This window comes from Halictus rubicundus, chromosome 2 (genome assembly GCF_050948215.1).
Source record: "Halictus rubicundus isolate RS-2024b chromosome 2, iyHalRubi1_principal, whole genome shotgun sequence".
Taxonomy (NCBI): Eukaryota; Metazoa; Arthropoda; class Insecta; order Hymenoptera; family Halictidae; genus Halictus; species Halictus rubicundus.
In genome coordinates this window covers 6,431,376-6,457,550 of record NC_135150.1, presented here as the reverse complement: position 1 = coordinate 6,457,550, position 26,175 = coordinate 6,431,376, and the positions used below count along the sequence as shown (strand labels likewise).

Here is a 26,175-nt window from a genome sequence, read left to right as displayed (position 1 = left end):
CAATTTAGATGGAACTGTGTTAGAAGGTTTCAAAATTTGGGATCAAATATAGTAATATCGTGTTACTGTAAAAGTGTAAAATATAGTAATATACTAATATAATATAATATCTAAAAGAAAATGTATGTATTATAAAACGAGTGCAGATTTTATGCATTTATGGTAAAAACGAGTATGTGATAAATCTAAATAAGATTTCAATGAAATTCTTGATAATTTCAGAACGTGTATAATACAAAATGCACTTTTTACGTTGACTAGATGAAAAAAATTGTAGGTGGCAACGACCAATTGCAATTTCTGCAAAATTTCTTTTCACTTCATCTGGTAAGCTAAATCCTAACTTGTAAAGAAATCTCAAAAAGGAGAAAATTATTTAAAACTATAAAAATTCTAGGAAAGATATGTTCTTGAGAAAGAACAGGATATGTTCTGTAGAAAGATATGTTCTTTCTGTCTCCTTACATACAAAAATAGTGTGAAAATAAAATAAAATTTTGTAGGTATAGTACCAAACTAATTTTTCTCCAAAGCAAAGTCTTTACTGGAAAGATGTTTAGAAAAATAGAATTACCATGAGACTGGATGTACCACACTTTTCTGTACACCGTATATATTAATTGTAATAAAATGGTGAAAGTAGTTGAATAATGTTTTAGTGTAAAAGAAACTACAAGAACTAGTATTAAATGAAGGAACAAGTATATTTTCACCTTAAATGCAGAAAAAATGCAAGGCGTATTATCAATGCAATATTTCATGAAGATTATGTTCGTTCACGATTTATATTATTAGAGCGTTCTTTAATGCAGTGTTTAAGTAAAGTGCACTTCCGATATGAGTAGTTAAAGATTAGATTAGTGAAATTATATCCGTTCAGTACTGGGTACGGCTTACGTACGGAAGTCTTAATTATTGAAAGCACATAAAATACAGTATAAAAAACTTTAACTAAGTAGGTGTATCTCGATGGAAAGCATTTCCTCGTGTACGAGATTGAAGTCTTTGAGATATTCGGATTCCATTTTGCTAATTGTATTACTGTTAATACTATTATTTGTTAATAGATTCTCTGATATAGTCCCAGTGGATATAGTTGGTTTAACGTTGTCTTAGCAGACTGTAGTATTTGTTTAGTAACACTGCTTGTAATATGTCTACAAATTGCAGACTACGCATATTAAGTTTCCTGGAATTAGGACTGCTAATTTACTAGAAACCAGGAACTATTATAACAAAATATTTTTTATTTTGTTTAATAATTATAACTGATTGAAAAATCATTATCATTACTTTTTCATCTTCCTATGTGTACTAGGCTTAGCAACTTCAAGTTACTGACGAATGAAAACTTATTACGAAGCAACTGGTAAGAAATAGTAAGAAATAATTCTGTGAAATAGTATAGAAATAATCCCACCAGTTACTAGCGTACTAGCATATAGTTCTCTCTAGTATTCTACTTCAACGATTTATAGCTATCTCGTAACAAGTTAAATGCATTCTGGGTCATCTTTAACAAGTCAACTGAGTTCTACATTTCCTGTATCACTTCCCACAGAATGATTCGTTTGTCACAAACATATTACAGCACTGTCTCAATATACAGGGTGTCCCAGAATGTCGTATTTCCTTAAAAGGGGCAATTCCTGGGGTCATTGGAAGAAACTTTTTCCTTTGCGAAAATATTCTCGGCGGTTGTGTTAAGGAGTTATTCACAAAAAATACAGTGTATGTGCAACACAGAGCAAAAACAGTGGATGGATTCCGGCTCGGACAACGCCAACGCCACACTCAGCTATACCCGCGCTCTGATCGGTCTGTGTTTTTCGTTAATAACTCCTTAACAAAGTCGCGGAGACCATTTTCGCAAAGGAGAAAGTTACTTCAAATTACCTCAATCTTTAAATCTATGGTGGTTGCAATTACGAAAAAAAGTTTTCAAAGTTTTCACAGACGTTTGAATGTATAGCATTCTCTGGAAGAAACGTGTCTTCAATTTCTTGTCCGCTACGTTCTGAAAAAATCTTAGAATAAAATGAACGATGGATTACGAAACTAGGGGCTTCTTAACCTGTTAACCGAGCGGGACGTACAAATACGTTAAACGTAAACAATATTGGGTATGGGTAGGACATATGAATACGTCCTTTTCTATTTGTTTGTAATTTTGTATTTTCCTTTGTGCTTTATATATAAATAAATGAAAAAATATATATTTCATAGTCTTTTCATTCATTTTAAGCATAAATAAAAAAAAATAATAATATGAAATTACATCCTCCGGGCGTGACGTATTTACACGCCCTAGTGAAAGAGTTCGCACCCGTTATATGCTGCGTAATTGAAAAGGGAATTCCCAGGTTAACAGGTTAAAACGAGTTCAAATTTATTATCGTACGATCATTTTTCACAAAATTATCACTTGTTAAACGCATGCAATTTTTTGAGAATCAGGTATTTGGTGTTATATCTGTTAATATAGATGTTATTATATTTCTTTTATAATATTCATTATGTTTTAAAAATAAGTATAATTAATATAGGCACGGTGATTAGCACCCCTACAGTAATTGGGCCCCTTACCCTACTTCTTGGGTTTACTGTGAGTGATATTTTGGTCCCGAGGTTTCACATGTATCGAGACTTTACTGTACATTGTTTCGAACGTTTCGATGAATAGTTTATTTCATAGAGATACCGAAGTTCTTGTGTATCATTACATGAAACGTGGGCGCTTTTATGCATGTTGTTCACACGAGTACCGCGGATACAATTTACGCCGGTAATGGACCGCGCAATCCATAACCGTTCGGTCCGTATCGCATGGCTAGAATACTAACTAATCGACCTTGTACTCATCTCGATGCCACTGACCGCTTCCTGATTGGATAATGATCAGCGGCTTTTACATCAAGACCCGGTATTATACAATCTCCTGTTGTGAATGATGATCGTTCGAAAGCAGAATATTAGAGTAAGAAAAGAAACACAAGCAGTCGCTTCTACCAATCGAATAGTGTTTCGTCATTTTGCTCCGCCATTCTTGCTTTTATTACCTAAACGAAGATATCTTAATGAACATGTAAACTGACCAATAAATTAACCCAGCAACAATTAATTTCTTACGCTAGACATTGAAAATTCGACGTATCAAATTACTCCTGGAAATATTGTATATTTCGCTCTAGTTTATTAACTCTCAAATTTGTAATAAATTTTTTGTAGACGAAATATACTGTATTGTAATTTATCATAATCTGCTAGTTTATTATAATTAATTTTGTTCTTTTTTGATATAACCGTTTCAAAGGCATTCCTTTTATTATTATGTTTTTATTCGATCAAATACGAATTCATAATGATTAATTAATTCACTGACTTAGGAGGTTCAATAGTGCGCTATAACTCTTGGACTATCCTAGATAGCACGCGACGTCTTCAAGACGTCTATTTTACGTCCATTTTAGGTCTGAAAGTCTTACGGCCTAAAAAGACGTCTTTAAGACGTCTGAATGTCCATCAACATACGTCTTTAAGACGTTTTAAAGACGTCTTTGTACTATCTTGGATAAAATATAAATTCATGGAATCCTTATACTTATTAAAGTGAGAAGTGAATTTATTAACTTTTTAACTGGTCGACTTTTCGATTATGAACACTTACGAAGACGGAACAAAAGACAAGTAAAATTGAAACAGAAAAAGTTTTAGTAAGGGGTTGCATCGACAGTTCGTGGCGTTTTTCAATTAAAATTCAAAGATAAAATTAAGATATTTATTCATAAATCTATTTAATCACATATTTTTCCATTCTGTTCTAATATTTTTCTCCATTTGTGAGGTAACTTATCATGTTCTTAGATAAATCTATGAATAAATATCTTAATTTTATGTTTCGAATTTTAATTGAAAAACGCTATGAACTTTTGTTCCAGTCCAATACAATTGACATAAATACAGTGAATGCAAGAAGTGTTTGAACACTGAATTTCTGATTGTCGAAAAAGTGTCAATATTTAAACTATGATAATTTAGTTAAAAAATAATCGCTTTGAATGGAAAAGAAACCTGCAGAAATATTCGACAACAGTTTGCGGCTTTTTCAAGAACACCTGGAACATCAGCAAGACAAGTCTCGTGTCGTTGGTTCCAAGTACTCTTCAAGCGCACTTCATTCGAAGTTCCTACGTTTATGTATTTCATATGCTTCTTAGGGTAGTTTCACGTTAGCATTAGCGCGAGCAATCAGTATAATTTTAAATACAGAACAAGTTCACAAGTGCGAATTAGTTGGAAGGGATTTAGGGTTTAGTTTAATGGCCGACCGAAAATATCTACAGTGCCCATTGTCCCCGAAAACAATGGCGTCGTGTATCATTGTTCCTTCAATGAAGCATACGCGCCTCTCTTCTTCGTCGTCACGCCCTTCCCTCTTTTGTAATGAAGATCTGCCTTTATGGTTTATGGATGAGATTTTGTGTGTAATATTAATTTAGATGAAGATACACGTTCGACGAATCGCGTCATAGGTCTCTTACCATGAAGAATTGTCTTCGAAGAAACGTAACGAGAATATAAAGTGAGCTAAAAAAAGTCTGCGCATACAATAGTTTTATCCGTTAACTGTCTCATGTAGTAATTTGATAATCTGTCTATTTTTATTATAAAATAAAATGTTAAGCATTAAAATTTTAAATTTAGAATTTGTTAGATTACACGCCACTATGAATCTAAACTTCTGAAGTGAAATTATACTTTCTAGAATTACATTCGTTGGTATGTTAAAATAATTTTTACTTTTCTTCAAAACATTAACGGGAATCAATGAAACTCTTATTTCATTTTTATTTTATGCATATCCGTTTGGAACTTTGAGATTCACTAGATCCTCCAAATCCACTAGAAGAAGCAACCAAATGGTGATAGGTTAAAATTATGGTAAATAGTCTGCTAAGATAGGGACACACAGATAAAGATATAGTATAGTCTATGTACGGTCTAATTAGAAGACATAATACTTTTAACAGATCTATTTTATAAATTATTATTATTGTAGTTACAAATTATTTCTTATTCGATAAAACAATTGCACGTTGCTTTATCGATAAGGAACTAGTAATTTTATCTTTATCTGATTGAATAATGTATTTTATTAGAGTGCCAGTTTACTGTTGCGGTTCAGGATACTGTTCTCACGAGTATGTTAATCCCGAAGTCACATATTAGAAAGTCGTTGGTTTTCTTGACATCTCACTTTCATCGAAATTATCTCGATGAAAGTGTAAGTAGTCTCTTTATCTTTGTCGCCATCGACGCAAATCCGAGTTTTGCTGGAACTTCATTTTGTGTCGCACGCGTACTATACGTGTGTAGGATATTTAACCGGTTGACTTCCGGCGGAAACTGGAGTCACTGAGCCTGTAACTTATACCAGTACGCAATTTTGAATCCAGGTACATATTTTGTCCAATGAAACTTACAATGTTGAATATTCATCAACGAGAACAATTAAACAAATTTTTTCATACATGCGAACAACAGTAGTGTTCAGCAGTTAGTATTGAAATGCAGTTTAAGATAAAAGTTTGGCTAAACTATGACACCAAATGTGTGTCAAGCCTTGCGTCAATAACCACAATTTTTTACAATGTTTAATAATGTTTAACGCTAGAACACCGAACCCATCAATATGGCGGATTTCAGATTCTTTATATCACAAGTATTGAGGTTGTAAAGGTGTCTTTGCTGATACTTATTGTTTACATTTATTTATCCCAAGATATTTTGTAAATGAAAGATGTAAAATTAAATAAAAATTATAAAATTATTAACTATAGAGTAAAGTAACATGTTATTTGAAATAACATTTCAAATGTTATTTCACAAGTGATCACAGGTGTGGAAGCAATTATAAAATAAAATAACATATTTGAAATAATATTTGGATAGTCGAGGTACGGAAAATTGACACTCTACTGTAAATATTGACACAAATGGGAAGATAATGTTAATAACTATCGAAGTTTAATGGAAAATGTACAAAAAGTGCAGAATCGATGAAAATTTTATGTTTATCGTTTAATATTGAGTCGAACAAGTAAAGCAATGGTGGTCAAAACGAATGAAACTGAAGCGAAGTTAGAACGAGTTTGAAAAATCGTCCATCAACGGCAAACTAGTATAGTACATTAAGAACGTAGCCTCTCGTTAATTCGTTTATGTTTAGCAAGAAACGTACGGCATCGATATATCTGACATAACAATCTGGAAAGCAATTCGAGGCTGCATGAAAAGCAATCGCTTGAAACGAATTCCGCTAATGTTCCTCCATTTCCTGTTCTTTTGCAGATGCGTGGCTGGAATGGCAGAAAAGTTGTGCGAGGCAGCCGCACGTGGCGACGCTGCGCGAGTTGCGCGTCTACTTGACGAAGATATTAAACCGTTACCGGATGAGGTGAGTCCCTTTCCGCTCAATTATTTCCCCTGGGTGTACACGAATTGTTTAACGCACTTGCTACGGCCCGTGAATGTGTCTCTTTATTGGATTACGTCATGAGCATACCATGTATGCACTTATACAGCCTGTCTCAGCTAGGGTAAACTGTACAGGGTGTAAAGAAATGTTTGGTCTTTGCTGCCATAGGCGTATTCCACATCTACGGATCGATGAAGATCCGTAAAAAAGAATTGCCGCAAAATTATCCTTGTCCTCGAAGTTTAAGGTCAAATTTCTTTTTATCACACTATATTCTACGCGTCATGACAATAAACAAAAATTTGATCTTAAAATTCAAGGTTAAGGACAATTTTGCGGCAACTTTTTTTACAGACCTTCATCGATCTGAAGATGTAGAACACATTTATGGCAGCCAAGACCAAACATTTCTGTACATTGGCACCCTAAGCCAAAATCGTAGTAAAAATCTTTTATCTTTTTTTGAAATGTTTAAATGAGCTTAACTTGCTATTATTATAAGCTACTAGAGATTGTTCAGCAAAACCAAACAGTTTTATGAGTAATAAATCTTTTATTACAAAATATATTCAGTGAATAACAATCGTAAGACAAATATTACAGTCATTGGCACATTTGATATAGTTATTGACACAACATGTATCAGTTATTGGCACTGAAGAACTGAATAGGAATTATTAACATTTGGCATGCGGGTATACTTCGCCACGGACTTACGTGTGCAGCTCGACAAACAAAACTTCTGAGAAGAAACAATGCAAAGCGTTGCTTAGCAACACAAACACCATACATACAATGCCCATCGTATTTATACGATACCCGTCCTCCAACACAAATCTACTAAATACGTATTTTTACTTGACCCGCGCTCCAGTGACAGACTGCAAAAAACGTAAAAGTACGTTGCCCTCATGTCAAGTGTTAACTTAAAACTAGGTTTACGGAGCACTAAAAGTGACTGTTTTACATTATTTTATAAAAATTCCAAGAACGAAATTTTGCTAAATAATTTCTCATCTACTTATGCATCCTTAGAATCTTAATAATTTTAAATTAAAAATATTAAAACCCGTCATTTTGACGGGTCCCGTAAACCTAGTATTAATGAAGAAAAATAATGAAACCAGTTTGTACTGCATGTAGGCGTAAGTATGTATGTAAGTATGTAAGTATGTATAATTTACGACTGAACTAATATCATCTGCTTAATATGTAGAAATAACTTAAGAGACAGAGATAATGCTAAAAAAAAAAGAAAAAATATTTTATGGTTTACATGGGTCATCCGATTCAACTCTTCCTTTTTGGTGAATGTTCCTCTTGTGTAAATTTCGAATAATTTTTTTTTTATTTAAGAGAAGATCTTTATATAATGTACATGGTGGAACAATCACTTCGATTGATACGATCTCTGACTTCTTTTTTTCTACTGCAGCCTTTTCTGAATTTTCTTCTTTCTTCTCTGTCTTGAGATTAACAACAGTATTTTCAGTATTGTTGTTGGCATCTATCCTTTTTATATTTTTATTGTCTCTTTTAAACATTGCCGCATCCAGTTTCTTTGATGTACTCAAGTGTATCCATTCGTTTAAGGGTAAGTCAGCGTATTCGTCATCAGTATTTTTAAAGAATTAAAGTCATATTTCTGATTTGTTTTAAAGATCAAAAGCATTAATTTTTCGAATATTAAAAAAAAACCCAAAACTGTATATCCAGTGATTGGCATAACTGCCAATTAATTAAACTTCCATTCAAATAAATGAACCATTCGTTGGCACCTGAAAATTGGAGGTTATGCCTGATAAATAGTAAGAAGTAAACGTTAAACAGGCTATTTGATTTATAATTAAACATATACGCACTTAATACATGTGTAGTACAGTCCGAAATTAAGTTACAAAGCGATAAAGTATAATCTTAACCAAAACTTTTAAAGGTTACTCTTAACCAAAATTTTAACAAAACACTATTTACGGTGCACTGTGGTCATCCGTTGATCTTACTGGATGTCCTACAGCGTTACTAACAGTTATACGTGGAACTCTGTTATGAAAACCTACAACGTTGCTTCATAAATAAAAAGCAATAAAAAATGATTTTCTATAACAGGAATTCTCAATATTTGCAGTTTAAATCAAAAGTGCCAATAAAAAAAAAATAGAAAAAAAAATTGATTACACTAATGCTTCGATATGTGTGAAAGAGATGTGCACGATATTTGTGAAAATTGTATCCCTGTTAATTGGCCCACAAAAATTCAATTACCGAATGGAGACTGCGGATTTTGTGTATTTGTAACAAAAATGGCAAGGTACAATTTAAAATAGTAAAAAATTAAGAAAATTTAGAAACATTAATGTATTTTTTTTTAACTTACTAAAATTATTTGAAAAAGAACTTTTTACTTGGCTTTCTTACTATTAATGCACAAAATGTGTATTTCTCGTAAAGATCCGCGGTCTAGTGATTAGATATATCGGAGAGACCATACCCCATGACGAAACTTTTTTGTTTTTAATTATTTCTTAATGAAAGTTTTATCAACATATTTGTGACATTTTTCCGACTGAAATATGACCAAACATGACGCAATTCAGAACATATTTGCTTATTCGATTGACGATTCAGTAGAACAGAACTCTTCTTTAGCCAAATACGTGCATTATATGAAAATGGCTCAATCTAAAGCGATCCATATATGTACAACGCGATTCATAAAGCGATTGTATAAAGCAGTAACGATTTAACTTAGCACTATAACCAGAGGCGGACCGTTAATTTTGGGCCCCTGGGCAAACACTGTTTGGGGGCCCATCCAATTAATCCGAATTAACTCTCATGTATAAAAAATTTTTATATAATTAATTTTTTCTCAAGTTTTTAATTTTAATTGTTTTTATTTTTTGGCCGTGAAGGGGGCCCTTTGACTGATCGGGGCCCTGGGCTGCAGCCCATAAAGCTTGTGCCTAGATCTGCCCCTGTAACTAGGTAACTGTTCTATCATCTGAACACTCGTACTCCACTGATTAGTACGGATAATCGAGGTTCTGCTGTATCGTCAATTGAACAAGTAAAATCATCAGGAAAGTGTCACAAGTATTGTCTCATTGATACGCTGGTATCGATGTTTTGTTTACCCGCTGTACAAGATGTCCCAAAAAGGTCGGAAAACCTTGAAAGGGGTGGTCATTTGAAGTAACTTTTTCCTTAGCGAAAATTTTCGCTTCGGCTTTGTTAAGGAGTTATTAACGAAAAATACGGATCACTCAGAGTGTGGCTATCTGTGAACGAATTCCGACCAGGCCACAGGTCTCGCTGAGCGCGGCGCACAGTGGGCAATTTGGACGAAATCGGATTCAAAATCAAAGAACTTTCGATAGAAATGAGGTAGAGCGATGATATTTTTTTTAAATGGAAGCTGAAACTTTGTAGAATATGGGAAAAATGATATCAGGACCCGGTGTATATATTTTAATTCTAGTAGTAGTAGTAGTAGTAATAATTCAGAGAGATTCTTTGAAAGGGATAATTTTTGCAAAGACTTTAAAAAGAGAAGTTCGAGTGACACAGCGCTGAGAATTGCATTAACAAGATTATCCTTGCATATAGTAAGTTAAAATACTTTGGTATACTTATTGAAAGAAAAGAGCAAAACTGTGATAAGATTCGTGAAGCATTTAGCCTGGAGCGGATGCCCGGCCGAATTTTAATTATCGTTGATGAAGTCGTAGATTGATCGAACAGAGGTCTCCTCCAGATATGAAGCGCCGAGAATGCTGTACATTAATTACGTTACGTATTTGCATCTCCGTTGAGACGGTCGTCGTCGGTGGGAATGCAGATAAGCGTGGTCGGGACGCATTTGTCAAAATGTTGCTCTCGAAACTGGCTGCCAGGCAATCTGGACGATTATCCATGCGGTCATTACAATTACTTCCTCCTTAATTGCGCCGATGAAATTAATCGCCGTATAGCTTTTTCTTCACCGCTGGCGATCTTTGAGCTAAAGTGCTTTATTACGTTTAGCCGGTGGAGATGCTACGGCGCGATACATCGACATCAAATGCGTGAAATAATTCAAATAATGGAGATCGGTCACGATATCGGGGGGACAAGCAGCCAAGTATTTTTCTCTACGACCGGTATCGTGTTCGCGGAATGCTTCGAATTCTTCGGCACATTACATCCGTACCATTTCGTTTGAAGAAACACCGATGGATATGCAAAATTGAAATCTTAAATTAGCGATTGAAATCGCGAAAAAGAAAGGCACAAGAGATTCTGAAAAACGCGTTATAGAACTCATTTAAGAATCACTTGGAAGTCCCAAAAGGTAAGACTTTTTCTGTATTTCGGTAATTCGATAATTGTAGTTACAGTAGGGCCTCGATTATCCGAAGCTCTAATATTTGCAGTCTTCAGTATCCTTTCATGCTTCTGTTGTATGATAAATAGTTCAATCTAATGCTACGTCGACACTGAACCAACATTGAGCAATTTTGGTAAATCTTTACAAAATGGGACCCAGCTCCAGTGAACTTGACTTTGAAATATATAAACTGTACTCGCAATCTGGATTTATTTTTGCGTTTCTTGCGAATGTCTTGGAAACTAATTTGGAAACTGTCTTGGAAGCTGTACTGTTCTCAACTCTATAAAGTTATTTAAAAAAGAAATAAATGTCTACGTAGCTCCTAAAAATTCTCAATCTATATCAGTAATACGAAGCACAAGAGAATAAACATTCATATAATCCTTTTATTAATTTAACGTATTATATATAGATAAAGCGAACATAGTATCGCATTCCTTTGCAAAATGTAGTTAAGCGTTTCTGGTTAAAGTTTCTTGGAATCGTAAGGCTGGTTTGAATGGAGTTTATGCTATCCGTAGGGCCTTTTTCTATACGGTTGATTTATCCTGACTAATATGTATTATGTGATAGATTATGCTTCCCGTAACTAGTGTGCACGGATAAAATATACTTCTTCATTAACACGCAAGTTGGTTCGCTCTATTACTTCAGGCAACGAGCCATAACCTTGCAGGAAATCCGGACATAGGATGCTACTACGTCGAAATGATGTATACCGTGATTTGTTAAATTTTCGCAACATATGTTCTAGCTCGCAACACAGAAAAATCGAAGTGTTGCGGTAACGTGTTAGTTTCAGCAAACTGTAACTACCGGAATTGTTATTCTCTTAGGGTATTAATGATTAATACACCAGTGATTAATCTCTTACACGTCATACAAAAAGTTGATGCATACAAAGTACCAGTTTCTTGAATAAGTGCAGTCATTAATGAGTGCACTGTGGATTTTAAAAAAATAGATTTCATGCAAAACAACAAAAACATTTGCACAGTACAAAAACACTGTATTATTTTCAAATTGTTCAAATGATTACGAATCTATATAGAAATTAATGCTGACAACTTTTATAACAGAAATATCTTTTTATTGACATGTTCTTATAAGAATAATTTTAGCCGCTTACTATACTTCCTCTCGACAACTAATTGTTTATTTCCTAACTGCAAGACGTGTCCGAACTCATGACACAATTTCCATTTCGTACTACGATTTCAGAAACACCCTGTATATCCGAAAAAGTCTACAATATTCACATAGTCGACCATTTATATTCTGCAGACGAGTCATTCAATTTCGTGTTAAATTCGACGTGTCGCTTATTAGGGTTGATTAACTGTTTTCAACTTTTTCCTATCGTACCTATTAGCATTCCGCATACAAATGCCCAGCACGAATCAGTTTCAAAAACAAACGGACTCATGGCTGCAAATTAGGATTCAAGGATGGTCCTCTGACTGCTTCGAGCAGGAGACAGGCATCAGCCAGCGTTGTTCGATCTACTCTTCGGCTAATTAAGGCCGCGTCTTGTTCGATCACAGCAGCTAATTTGACACGAGAAATAGCGGCTATCTATTAATTACAACACTAATTGGATACCCTTTCCTCTAGCTAAATCGCGAAAATTGAATTCGCACCAGACTATTTCGGAAACGTTGTTTCCGGTTGTTTACACTTTGTGCGAAACTGGAGTAAAACATGTTCATGCGAGATGATTGAACTAGAAAGTTTGTTCGATATGCATGTATTAGCATCCGCAAAAAATGAATACGTTGAGTTATGAATATGCGCGTTAGTTGTTTTTTATTCAAGAGTACGCGCACACTACTTTTTAGAAATTAGGATTTTTAGCCAGAAGATTGTAGAACATCTGCTAATATGTGGCTCGGGGTCTGCGTTATGCAAAATTTTTCTCAAATTTTTTATGAAATTAAATATAGAAAAGGATACAACAAAAATTCATGATTCGATTTTTCTTATAATAACTCTTCTGTAAAGGATTTTAATTCGATAGAACATGTTGTTCAAGCAAATTATGAAAAGATTAAGAACATTTCTGACAGCCTAATTTAAATGTAATTTTCCAACGCAATTGTCTAGATTATAAAATATAATGTATTAAAATTTAATTGCATATTTTGGCTTACTTTTGTAATATAGAATCGTTCCTTTCATGTTATACCATATTTTATAAGTAATAATTAAAGAACGGATCTTACGCATGTATAATAAAAATGAGTAGATTAAAGGGTGTAGCCGGATAAGGAGGTCACCAATGCTCCAAAACAAAATTGAATTTGCAATAGGTCATTCGATAGTTTATCCAAAGAAAATACTTTGTGCCACTTTTCAACCCTACATGTCGACATGGGGGGTAGTAATAGGATGACAAAGAAAATCAGGCTTTTCCGAAAATTCTGAAAAAAATCAGGAATATGTTAGCTATTAAGATGCACATCTATACATTTTTTCAGAATTTTTAGCTTCGAAACCGAATTTTAAAGAATGAAAAAACTTTTTAAATCAATTTATATTAATTTAGATTAGATTTAGAAATTTAGATTTCTTTTAGAAATTATGAGATACTAAGTTTATATTTTTACAGTTTTAGCATCTCGTTATGGTTGTCACAATATAATTTTTTCAGATTTTTCAAACTATACATATTTAAAAAAATCAGAAACCGCTATTTTTTACCTTTTCCATGTCCGTACAAGTACCATGTTTATATGACTCATATAAATAATTTCTTATATGGATATTATATCAAATTCTAAATAATATGCATGTACCTCCATGAAATAGTTCTTACCCCTCTGCTACATTAGTCTTCGTCGCTGTCATCATTGATTACGATTTTTCATTTTTTTAAACTATGTGCCCTCACTTTGAAAAATCTGAAAAAAGGATATTGTGACAACCATAACGAGATGCTAAAACTGTACAAAATATAAACTTAGTATCTTATAACTTCTACAAGAAATCGGAATTTCAAAAGTTTCTTTACTTTTTAAAATTCGGCTTCAAAGCTAAAAATTCTGAAAAAATTCATAGACGTGCATTCCAAAAGTTAAAATATGTCTGACTTTTTTCAGAATTTTCAATCGAAGGTGATAAGAGAAATTACGGAAATACTTTATTTTCTTTGTCACCCCATTACTACCCCTTATGTCTACATATAGGGTTGAAAAGTGGCATAAAGTATTTTTTTAGATAAGTTATCGAATGGCCTGTTGCAAATTGAATTTGATATGAAGGCAGTTTTGACCTCCTTATTCGGCTACATCCTCTAAAACTATATAGATATTAAAAGAATTTTAAAATATCGATATCAATTTTACAACTTCCTAAAATGATTAAAGATACAAAGAAGTGTTTTTATTTGATTCGTCTTGCAATTTATACAGAACATTTTTATTTTGCATAGAGATGCGCTAGTAGTACATTAGTAATAAAATACATAAAGTGTGGGTTAAAGATGGATTAAATTAATTATAAGTTGATTATGAGCAGTACAGAAACTGTAAATACAATAATTCGTCGTTATTGCAGCATTATCACTTTTATTTCCATATGTGCATAAAGAAATGAATTTATCTAATACTTTTTTGCAAAAGCTCGTTTATGTTCTTAGTTAGTATAAAACTGGAAATTCATAACGAGCAATTTTGCTCTATCTGATTTTTGACGGTGAATTGAGAAAAATAAATTTTTTTCAGAATGGTAGAACACCTCTTCTGTTAGCAGCAGGAGCCGGTCATGTAGACGTCTGTGAAGCGTTACTTCTTCGAGAAATCGACGTGAATGCAGCCGATAATGTGAGTAATGTTTACAAAGTTTTTCGTCCTTCACATGCTATTATACTAAATACACAATTATGTTAAATGTTATTGGTGCGACCATCGTTAGAGAAAACAGGAAAATTACGGAACCTTTGTAATTATTAGAAATTTGCTGCAACAAATCCAACAAATATGTTGTTTGCAAAAATTCAATTCTGTCCATTTACTGAAACTTATTAGGTGCGGTAACTTAATTTACTAGATTTATTTCTATGAACATGAGAACGATTTTTCCTTCTAAATCTTGCCGCGTGATTAATCATCAATAATTACTTTAAGGATAGCCTATACATCGATCTAACGAGAATATTTTTGATGATTATTGTTAATGCATATCTGTGAAATACATGTGTCTATTACACATTCTACAGTATTATTAAATTAATAGTGACGTAATACATGTAGATATAATAATTCCCTTTCTTTTTGTGAAAAACTAGAAACATTGGAGTGTAGTTTATTACCTACAGACGTTATTATACGATAGTGTTTAGTGTTTCGTCTTAATAATTTTTTAACTTCAGCCGGACATTTTCTATGGTTTAATGTTCGACTAGAAATTTTTCGAGTTCCGTGGCGAAAATGTAGTAAAATACGATTGTTACACCGTGGCTAACGGTTCCAGAAGTACAGACACTAAATTCTGTGTGGTGAACAACTCGGACTTGGATAATAATTCACAAGTCTGGGTGGGTTGTTCTGCATGTCAGTTGCGCGATATATCAGTACGAATATACCGGTTAATGAACGGTGCAACGATAATTACTATATAATTATGGGTTTCCGTAGTTGACGAAGGAAGGATGATCCACTCGCTGCAATTTTATTCGATACCGGCATCTGAAATACGCAGATAAAAAAGAGTCCCACAAGGTATCGATTTGCGAGACGTCGGTGCATCAGTCATACTGTTAATCGTGTCGATTATTCATGACTCGATCTCCTAAATTATCTCTAATTATGAGACAAGACAGGATATTTGTAGATATCTAAACATGATTTATCGCTAGTCGGAAACGTGAAGAAAATTCTTAATTAATTTCAAACATGTTTTCATTAAGAAATTATGAAATTAAAGTACTGTATACACAGTCTTTCCTCGATAAATGTCCCAAATATCTAGCTTGTAATTGTCCCAGAACTATCCCCACTACCGCGTTGTATACCCCGTAGCTCGAGAGGCCTCGGTCGCCGAGAAGTGTAAACATAAACGGGTCGGGTATATCGGTGTGAGACCAGGAGACCACTTTTAATCCAATAAAAAAGCTTTTCTACGTTCAGCAGTGGATCAAAGAATAGTATCTTCTAGTCGATAATTATTCCTGGTTAGACCCGTGTTTTGGACAATTATCGAGTAGATACTGTATTGTCAACGAACTGCAAATGAACTGTAAAGCATATCCAATTATATGCACCTGTAAATAAAATAACGAACTATTAATTAAATTTCACAAAGAAAACAATCTCTGGTCAACGGTTAAAACAAACGTGTGAAATAAGTTCGCATAAATTTTCGCTGGTTTTATTATGTTATAATTTCGCACATTCATTTTATAATTATACCTTCACAGTACTATTTATTTTGTGGTCATACTGATTAGAAATTCCTGATCGTTCAGAATTTCATAGAAAAAAAAAAGAAAGTTCACACCGAATACGACAAAGTAGAATTTTAGTTCAGTATCTTCATCACGAGTCTGACTGGATATTGTAGGGCAAGGGGTGTTAAGTAAAGATAAATAAATAACATAGAATTGAAAAAATGCTAAAACTTTTGCATACACCTGATAGGTAGTGGCAGTTAAGCGACTCACTCAGTATATCTTCGGGAGAACATTACCCATCGGCAACGTGTTAAGATTAAGCAACTCCTCGTCCACGTGGAAGGGGAAAAGAAGGGTTGTTCGTTGTGTATCTGATACCGTAACGAGCGAAAACAATGATTCATTCGAAACATCGAAGAGGCGATCGGGATCATCTTTGTTATCGCGTAAGGAGATCCGGCTAGGGCTCTCTATAGTCTTCCTGGGTACAATGCACATCCATTGCCATAGTGTGACTGACGGCCAATCTCCCCCCTTCTCCACTCGAGAACACGTTTGGCTAGATCTTACCAGCAAGGGGTACCAGGGTGTCTGTATTTAGACTCGGTCTACGCGCTGCTGGTGGCCAAGGAACATTCGTACTAAATTCTCGTATATATCTTCTTGCTCCACCGCATACTGTGGCAGAAATTATATCTTCCTTTCATCGGTTTTTTTATTTTTGTTTTTTCTTTTATTTTGGTTTCATTTTGTACTTATAGCCCGATGCCAGTTAACTGACCATTTTAAGAGGAAGAGAGAGGTTATCGTGCGGGGTTGATCAATAATGCAGATATACATATGTTTTCTTGCCGCGTATACGTTGGATGTGGGGATAGGTTATGCTTCCCCAACGAAGAAATTTGTAATGAAGCGAACTGTTCCGCGAGGAGATGGTAATGAAGCTAGATATTTAGTTTCCTTGAGAATACTAATTGTAATTGAGTTGTGAACGTGAACCGACGTGGGGGTCCATTTCATGCAGAAGGCAGCGAAACCAGGAAGAAGACGATTCGAAAAATGGACGTAATTAATTTACGCTGGATATTGTTGTTGGAAGACTTGACTTTATTTCCTTGTGCGATTTCGAATTTTATTTCTGTAGATCTTCCATTTGTTGTCACGTTGTAACGTTAGCAGTTTTGTCAGATTAACAAATATATAAAATTCCAAATAACACTGTGTTTTCCATATGCGAGCTAATTCTTATGTACCCTAGACTCTTCATTACCTAATGTAGGTAACAAAAGCAAAAACAAGCAGAGAACAGTCTCTGCATGAAAATGCTTTCGATTTATATTGGAATTTGGAATGAAGTATCAATTCCTTTACTGGCTGTAGTACCAGTTGAAGAAGATCCTCTATATAGGGTTAATCGCCTAATGAAATTACCTTAACATTAAACCTACCGCGGTCAGATGACCGGTTTCCTACTTCACAGTTATTGAAATTATAAAATCGCTTTTATTTTATTTTATGACACAGCCAAACAAAATCGTAGACTAACAAGGAGAACATATTCGAGGTACAAACTTATGTGAGACATAATTCTTCGAAAAATATTTGACACGTGTTTTTTTTCTCCACCAACGATCCACTTAGAAGGGCTGAAAACTGCCCTCATAGTTGGGGGTTAAAACCACATTTTTTGAGATATCTTGGAAATCAGAGGTCGAAAAAATGGATTTTTTTCTAAGATTTTTTTCTAATTTAATCTCCAAATCTGCAATAGATTCATTTAAAAAAAATTTTGATAGCTTTTATAGGCGATTCAATTTGTAGCATTTTCGACGTAAACCGTGCCCTCAGTTTTTCACCTGCAAATATTATGCACAAATATCCTAGAAAAAATGAATCATGGTCTGCGGAAGTAGAGGTTTTGACCTTTAAAATGAGTCCAATTGTACAATTTTTTTTAACCAAATTATCATAGTTGAGAATATGAGAATTTCTGAAGAATTGAAACTTTAGGGGTCATATACTTCTTGGATTCACTGTAGGTAAATGTAACTCCTTAAGCTGAAATTGTTGTATTTGCTCATTGAAAAACAAATTTTCGTTGTTCTGCATTCGGAGGGTACTGAATAGGTGGTTCTAACTTAACGAACACAATTTAGATCGAAAGGTCAATTGCCTTCTTGATTCGCACAATACAACACTTGACTTAAGCTTTTTACGATTTGGAATCTACAGTTATCAGGGAACAGTGGCCGGAATGCGCGCGTACCTTTTGTCTGTATAAGGCAATCCCGTGAAGTGCAGTGGCAACACAGTACGTTCCCTCGGTATCTGCAAATGAAAGTTCGATATTTATTGGTAATCGACGAAGAAATGTACAGCGGTCCCCTCTACATGCCCTTTTCGATACGTTTCCACGTGCGCTGCTAGGATTATGGAAACTCGTGGAACATTATGCCACGCTTTCACGGAAGCTCGGCCGAGGTTGTTCTTTCGCCTTGGGGAAAGATGAAGCGCAAACTGGTCTCCCGACAGATTCGGCATTCGTTGCCAGGCGATACGTTCGCAGACTATGTTGAATGTTTTTATCTCGAATGTAATTAATGGTGGACCCTAGTAAAGAACCTCAAAGGAATCAAACGAAATTGTTTTATCCATCGTTGATCTAATCTTTCACGCGCGTGCAATTGCCAATAAAAAGTGCGAAATCATTCACCGTGTTTTAGTCCTCCCGAGTTGAATTTAATAGTTTTCGGAACGGAGAGTTAACAACAATAATCCAGAACACAGAGATACATTATTTCAGATATTATGAATGGAATATTAAAAAATTTCTAATGGAATTTGTAAAAAAGGTCACTGAGGCAAAAGGAGCTTTTTCAGCATACAAAGTTTTTTATGTTCAATTTAAACTTCTAGCTTTTTACATACTTTTTAACAGTACAATAATCATTTACAATAATATTAGTGAGATCAAATATGTATACTAAAATACAATGTTATGCATTCTTCTAGTCCCAAACGAGCAATTGCACTTTTCTTTTGCAAATAATGAGAGAGCAGAAAAACAAACGTTCCGAAGTAGCTACCTCACTCTGCATTTATTATTATATATTCCAACTGTATTATTAACTTTCCTAAATGTTTCTTTTAAAAAATTTCGTCGTAAATTTTCAGAATATAGCATGCAGGGAATTCTCGAAGTCTTCGCCGATCCGACGTGAATATCGGTCTAAAGTACTGCGAGGTATGCCACGCAAATGAAAGCAAAACTCGAACGCTTGTAAATCGTCGTAAATTTTACGGTTATAAATGCCATTCGCAAGCATTTCCTCTTGCTATTTCCTTTGCAGTTCAAGTTTGCGTGTATTGTAAGTTGGTTTCTCGAATAGTTCTTGCCACGGCGTTCGTCTGAAAATATTCTTGACTACTTCGTAATTCTACCATTTGTTGAGAATACATGGTATCCATATTTTACGTTAGTTACAACTGGGAAGAAAATTATTATTATCATTCCCAACTTTTCGTTATTAACGCAGTACCGCTTTCTGTCGCATGTTCAGAATTCTATTATAGCAATAGAATTATTTATATGGTTTGTATTACCTTTGTTGCGAGACGCAAAAATATCAGATTGATGCAGATGTATGTATAATCTAGATTTCTCTCTTCATTAATATTAATTTTTCTGTTAATCAATTCCTACTGGAATATTTTGAAAAATCTGAAAGTCTTAATAAATGGATAATGGAATTCGTTATTCTATTACTAATATTACATACGTATACCATAATCGTTACAATATGTAACACTCGAATATGCATTTCTAAGTAATCAATGAATTAACATAAGCTTAAATAAAATTAACAAATGAAGTATTACATTTGGAACTTAGATTGAAGTATTCAATAAACTAAAAAACTTTTCGATATCTGTGGTATAAAAAATTGATATCTCAATATACGACGAAATGTGTGAGGAACAATTATTATTATGGCAAATAAAATAATAAGACAGAATGAAATAAACAATTTCTGTAGCTCTCATTGATAATATTTATTAGACAGGTAAACTGTGGTGAAAATACTGCTTGCTTATTTTTTCATGGTTGATGTTACTATTCCTAAATTATTATTTTCTAGACATTATTTCAACAAGTAGGTAATTGTAATACACCTTGTATTGATTATTTATAATATATCATTTTCTATCTTTTACCATTTTCGAGTTAGCGCTCCATATCTTTCGTCTCTGTACCCTGTGTACGTCAGTAAATCTTCAAATAATTTTACATTTATTGCACGATATAATAGATTGCGGATTCCTGTGCAAAATAAACATTGTATTAATTGCAAAACATAGGAGCTACATAAACATTCACTTCTTTGCGTAATATTTTTAATCAGTTGAAAATAACACAACAGTCCTAATAATACAACATTTTCGTCATAAAATCCGCAGTCTACTGATAAACGAACGAGAACATGGACTATCATGTAAAAGTTAAACTAACTATTCCAATTACAATGCTGTATCGTTAGAGGGGCGAAATCTTCGAATTTATTGCAGCCACTAATAGCGTAATATAATGGCGGAAAGAATGTCAAGTGGTCCGAAAAAGGTGTAGGTTGGTGAAGTTATTTAGTAACGGGGACCGGGACCCATGTCGCCTAATAAGTTCTATAAGCTTCTCCCATTCGTTTAGCCTCGTAAGTCTTCGGGGCACCGTGATATCCGAACTGGATCTAAAATCCGACGCGGCGCAGAATAAATCCGAGTGAGTTTCGACATGGCAGTGGCCAGGCGGTCACTTCGGATAAACTCCGAGGCTACACGTTCATGTTTCAAGATTCTCTCGTGAAATATGTGACACGGAATGGGGTCTGACTACTCTTAAAGACGGATCACCGTATTTTACTCTGTTCTCTTCTTTGCATGTTGAAATAATTAGATACAGTCAAATGTAAAAGGTGGAAGGACTAAAGTTAGAAGCGATTCGAAAACACCGACTAACTGTACTTTCTTCCTGCTTTATCTCTGTCCACGTTTGTTCGGAGTTAAAGTTGCATGTTTGATTAGCACGTTGGCTATCGTCATTTATTCCGGTAGCTGTCTTTATGGGTGTGTGGATGGTTTATTAGCACACCACTGACGAGAGATGTAAATCGACGTCTTTCACATTTCGTATTCACGATATATTTGCAAATGTTGCTTGTTAGTATCTTTTCGTAAATTTTTTTCAAGCGTAACGTTAAACACGCCAAAACATCATTACTAACATTATATTTATATGTGACGATAATTTTATTACAAAGTATAAGAAATACACTTTTGAATGTATCCATGCACTTATTATTTAATTCATTGTAGTGCACATGAAGTTGTACATATGTTTGGATGGAGATTAAATGGTTTCAAGAGATGAATATACTGGTATTTTTAGTTTTTAGTAGGTGGACGCGTCAAGGACTTCTGAAGGTCAACTTTGATTTCTTAAATGGGATCATATACATTTTTATGCGGTAATTGATGCAGATTTTTATTCTCTATAAACGGGTATTAACTATTAAGTAGGAGTCATTTGCAGTCAAAGCCATATTTGGTAAAAAGTAATATTGTGCATTGTTTATAAGATAATCGGCATCTCAGGTACTGAAGAAGTAAGTATATCGTATATGAATATATGTAAATATAAAACAGAATTCGTTGACTTAATATGAAAAGGTGAAACAAATAGGTGAATCATTATCCCGGGGAGCGTATGATAGTTAAATGCAACCAATCCAGTTACAAAATATGGACAAGATATTTTCGCAGAAAAGTGAGTGCCCTAATATCGCGTAGTGTGTTATAATTTCGTATAACGTCGTGCATAAAATTAATTTGTTTTTCTATACGTAAAATGTAAAATCATGGTCGTCAAGCATCTATGATGACTGGTAGCGAACGTGTTAAAAGTATACATTACAGTTCAACCCTCGACTGCCGAGGCATAGAAAATAAGAATAAAATAGTAAAAGACGTCGGGGTGGGAAGGAATACCTAAAGTTCTAGCGCTTATGTTGGATACCATGGGCCCTATTCGATCCTCCTTTCTTCTCGGCAAAGATTTATACGCGCAGCTTATGGCTCGCGCATTTTTGAAAGATTCTGCCTGGAGGAATTTGGCACACGTTCCTCTTCGTGCATTATACTTTAGCCCGATGTCAGAAGGTCTATAATTATGAGAGACCTGAAAATAGCTTTTTAGAGGAACATAGACGCCCGACGCATTGTTTTTTTTTTCAAACCGGATTTCATCCGTCGGTCGGTTTAGGCCAGGATATCCCTTTGGATCACATTTTAGACCTAAAAGCGATTATCATACGACATTGAAAGGTTTTTAATGGTGTTGCTGGGTCGAGCAAAGGGCCTAGCCGATTAAGATGGTCAAAACTGCCCTTAGAGGTTTTTCAATGATTAATGAACCATTCGAAAGCTGACCCAGAAAAACCCCTCTGAGCAAAATTTCAACCCCCTATCTTGCCTGTGAGGGTAGTTACAGGGTAAATTAGATTTCGCGCTTTTCCGCGCATTTCCCACACTCTGATGCTTCCTAAAATTCTGAAAAAAATGTGGCATATTTTGGATCCTAGGACAGATTTTTGAGAATTTTTTCAGATTTTTTTCTTGCAAACTGTGGTCGTAAAAAATGAAAAACCTCAAAAAAATCGGAAAAATGTACATTTTTCAAAAATATGAAAACATGCTATTTTGCTGTTTAGTGCCCCGATAAAGTACCATAACAGGCAGTGTCCTCAATTTTTTTTAGATTTTTTCTTGTGGGCACTTTTTGTCCAGACAAGAAAAACCGAATTTTTTCGCCGTTTCTGCTATTAGGAGGAAAGTTACACTTGTTGGTTTTACCGCAGGTATATATTAAGTCATTTTAAACATTATTACATTGAAACAAGTAAGTGTTTGGCCTAAAAAATGTTTTAAGAGAAAAAATGGATTGTGTTTTGTACGGTATATACCAGAATGTTCGTAACGTTTACAACATCGCCGGTTGGCACAGCGGTTAGGGCGTCGGACTACGGAGCGGATACGCTGGTGTTCGAATCCCGTCGGTGGGAAAGTTTTTTTTCCATACGTCATCTTTATTTTTTCAATTTCTTATATGGTTTATTTATGTGATTTTAACAATATTTTTTTAATGTTTTAAAAATATTGAGGTAACATTTTTAACTAACTTTTATTTATATCACTCCGATTTTACTTCGAATTTAATGATATTATTTTCTTGGATTAGGCAATAAATTAATATTTGTATTATTGTGTTCGTCCACGATTTCTGCCAGATATGAAATTGCTTGTGAAAATTGGTAAGATTCCGTGAAAAGAATTTTTAAATCTACTTCTGCCATTTCCGGAAAATCAAGAGTATCTACCGAGGATACTGTTTGAAATGGAGTCTTTTTGTAGTTCCAATTGTTTCCAATTTTTGGAAAGGTTTTGTTGTCTACTTGTTTGTGTAGGAGCTGGTACTTTTGACCTAGTATACTATGAATTGCCTCTGCATCCCACCGAAAATAATGAACTTCCTGATCCGTATCATAAATGTCCACAGAACAAGTCTTTCATTCAAGTAACTATAAACGGGAATTACTTCCTCATGTACCTTACAATAAAGAGGAATGGCTTAGGCTTATTTGTACCTGATACCTCACTTTCAAAATAGTGGTAGTATGTAGCCCTTTTCTCTCAATTTGACAAAAACCAATACTTTGCTGCGTGTTATTTATTCAGAGTTCTTCTTATTACCTCCCTAATTTCTGAAGACGCAAGGCTTAGAAACTAGATTAATGAATTTTAATATTAACAATGTTAAAAAGGACCGCAATGATGAACATATACAATTAGAGAATCGAGGAAATAATAGATACTGCGAAACTATTTTTGTATGTATTTTAGTTAAAAATGTTATCTCAATATTTTTAAAACATTAAAAAAATATTGTTAAAATCACATAAATAAACCATATAAGAAATTGAAAAAATAAAGATGACGTATGGAAAAAAAACTTTCCCACCGACGGGATTCGAACACCAGCGTATCCGCTCCGTAGTCCGACGCCCTAACCGCTGTGCCAACCGGCGATGTTGTAAACGTTACGAACATTCTGGTATATACCGTACAAAACACAATCCATTTTTTCTCTTAAAACATTTTTTAGGCCAAACACTTACTTGTTTCAATGTAATAATGTTTAAAATGACTTAATATATACCTGCGGTAAAACCAACAAGTGTAACTTTCCTCCTAATAGCAGAAACGGCGAAAAAATTCGGTTTTTCTTGTCTGGACAAAAAGTGCCCACAAGAAAAAATCTAAAAAAAATTGAGGACACTGCCTGTTATGGTACTTTATCGGGGCACTAAACAGCAAAATAGCATGTTTTCATATTTTTGAAAAATGTACATTTTTCCGATTTTTTTGAGGTTTTTCATTTTTTACGACCACAGTTTGCAAGAAAAAAATCTGAAAAAATTCTCAAAAATCTGTCCTAGGATCCAAAATATGCCACATTTTTTTCAGAATTTTAGGAAGCATCAGAGTGTGGGAAATGCGCGGAAAAGCGCGAAATCTAATTTACCCTGTAACTACCCTCACAGGCAAGATAGGGGGTTGAAATTTTGCTCAGAGGGGTTTTTCTGGGTCAGCTTTCGAATGGTTCATTAATCATTGAAAAACCTCTAAGGGCAGTTTTGACCATCTTAATCGGCTAGGCCCTTTATCGCAAAAAGGATTGAGAGTTATGGCAGGTTGGATAACAAGTGGAATTTTTGAATTAGGAAAGGAAGCTGTGCTCGATATGCGCAAAATACTACTGTTAAAAATGATTTGATCACTAGTCTGTGGATCTTTAATTGGTACGATTTTTTTGTAGTTTCTTTTGGGCATTTTATTAGGTTACGAATGAGGTAAGACATTTATTAAACCTTTTGTCGTACTTCCTTGACAGGGGTGATTCCTGAGGTTATTTGAAGTAACTTTTTCCTTTGCTAAAATGTTCTCCGAGCTTCGTTTAGGAGTTATTAACAAGAAACGCGGACCAATCAGAGCGCGGTTACAGTAAATGCATGCCGGTTCGGCAACAGGTCCCGCTGAGCATGGCGTTGGCATTGGCTGAGTCCGAATCCGTTCGCTATAGCCGCACTCTGATTGGTACATGTTTTTCGTTAGTAACTCCTTAGTAAAGCCGCGAGGAAAATTTTCGTAAAGGAAAAAGTTGCTTCAAATGATCTCAAGAATCACCTGTTTCATGAAAGTACAACATTTTTGGGACACTCTGTATAGTATAGTATAGTATATCATAGTATGATTGTGATTTTATCATTTTTCTTCAGTTACATAGAGCAGAGGATCCGTAAACAATGTACGTAGCCTTTATTTGTTATCAAAGATGGTAGCGTGCGTTCTTGTCTCTCCTAATAGGGAAATTTAATTATTTGTTACTTTTACAAAATAGTTTGATTAAAATTATTTGAACACAATTCAAATCTATAGAATTAGGAAGTGTCTCATATAAATAAACACCTAGGGATATTATCGAAACCGATGATCATACGAAAAATATTTTAATAGATTAATATAAGTTATTGTTGAGCGGTTTCAAGTAATTAATAATTTGATTTAAATTCAAGTTTGTTAAGTTGTATGTATGAAAGTAAGCAGTTATTTTTAAATGAAATCATACGCTTTCAATATTAGAAGGATTTGAGCTATTTATTCTTTCAAATCGTTAATTCATAACATGGAAAACATTGTATTATTAATACAATACAAGAACATTGAAATTGACATAAATGACAACAATTGGTTTTTTGACATAGGCTTAATACTTCTTCTGCGATGAATGACATGTTGCATCTGAAGTGCAAAACATGTACGGTTTCG

The 26,175-nt window shown here is 34.2% G+C and overlaps 1 protein-coding gene across 2 annotated transcripts in view; it reads left to right on the top strand.

Annotated features, from left to right (window-relative positions):
- Positions 1-26,175, top strand: part of Dgo (ankyrin repeat domain containing protein 6 diego) — a 344,229-nt gene that overhangs the window by 93,779 nt on the left and 224,275 nt on the right. For both annotated transcript variants that reach the window (XM_076804452.1, XM_076804448.1), the window contains exons 2-3: positions 6,352-6,457; positions 14,573-14,671. In XM_076804452.1, coding sequence (XP_076660567.1) covers positions 6,365-6,457; positions 14,573-14,671 — 192 coding nt within the window. In that variant the 5' untranslated portion in view covers positions 6,352-6,364. The remainder of the gene's footprint in view (positions 1-6,351; positions 6,458-14,572; positions 14,672-26,175) is intronic.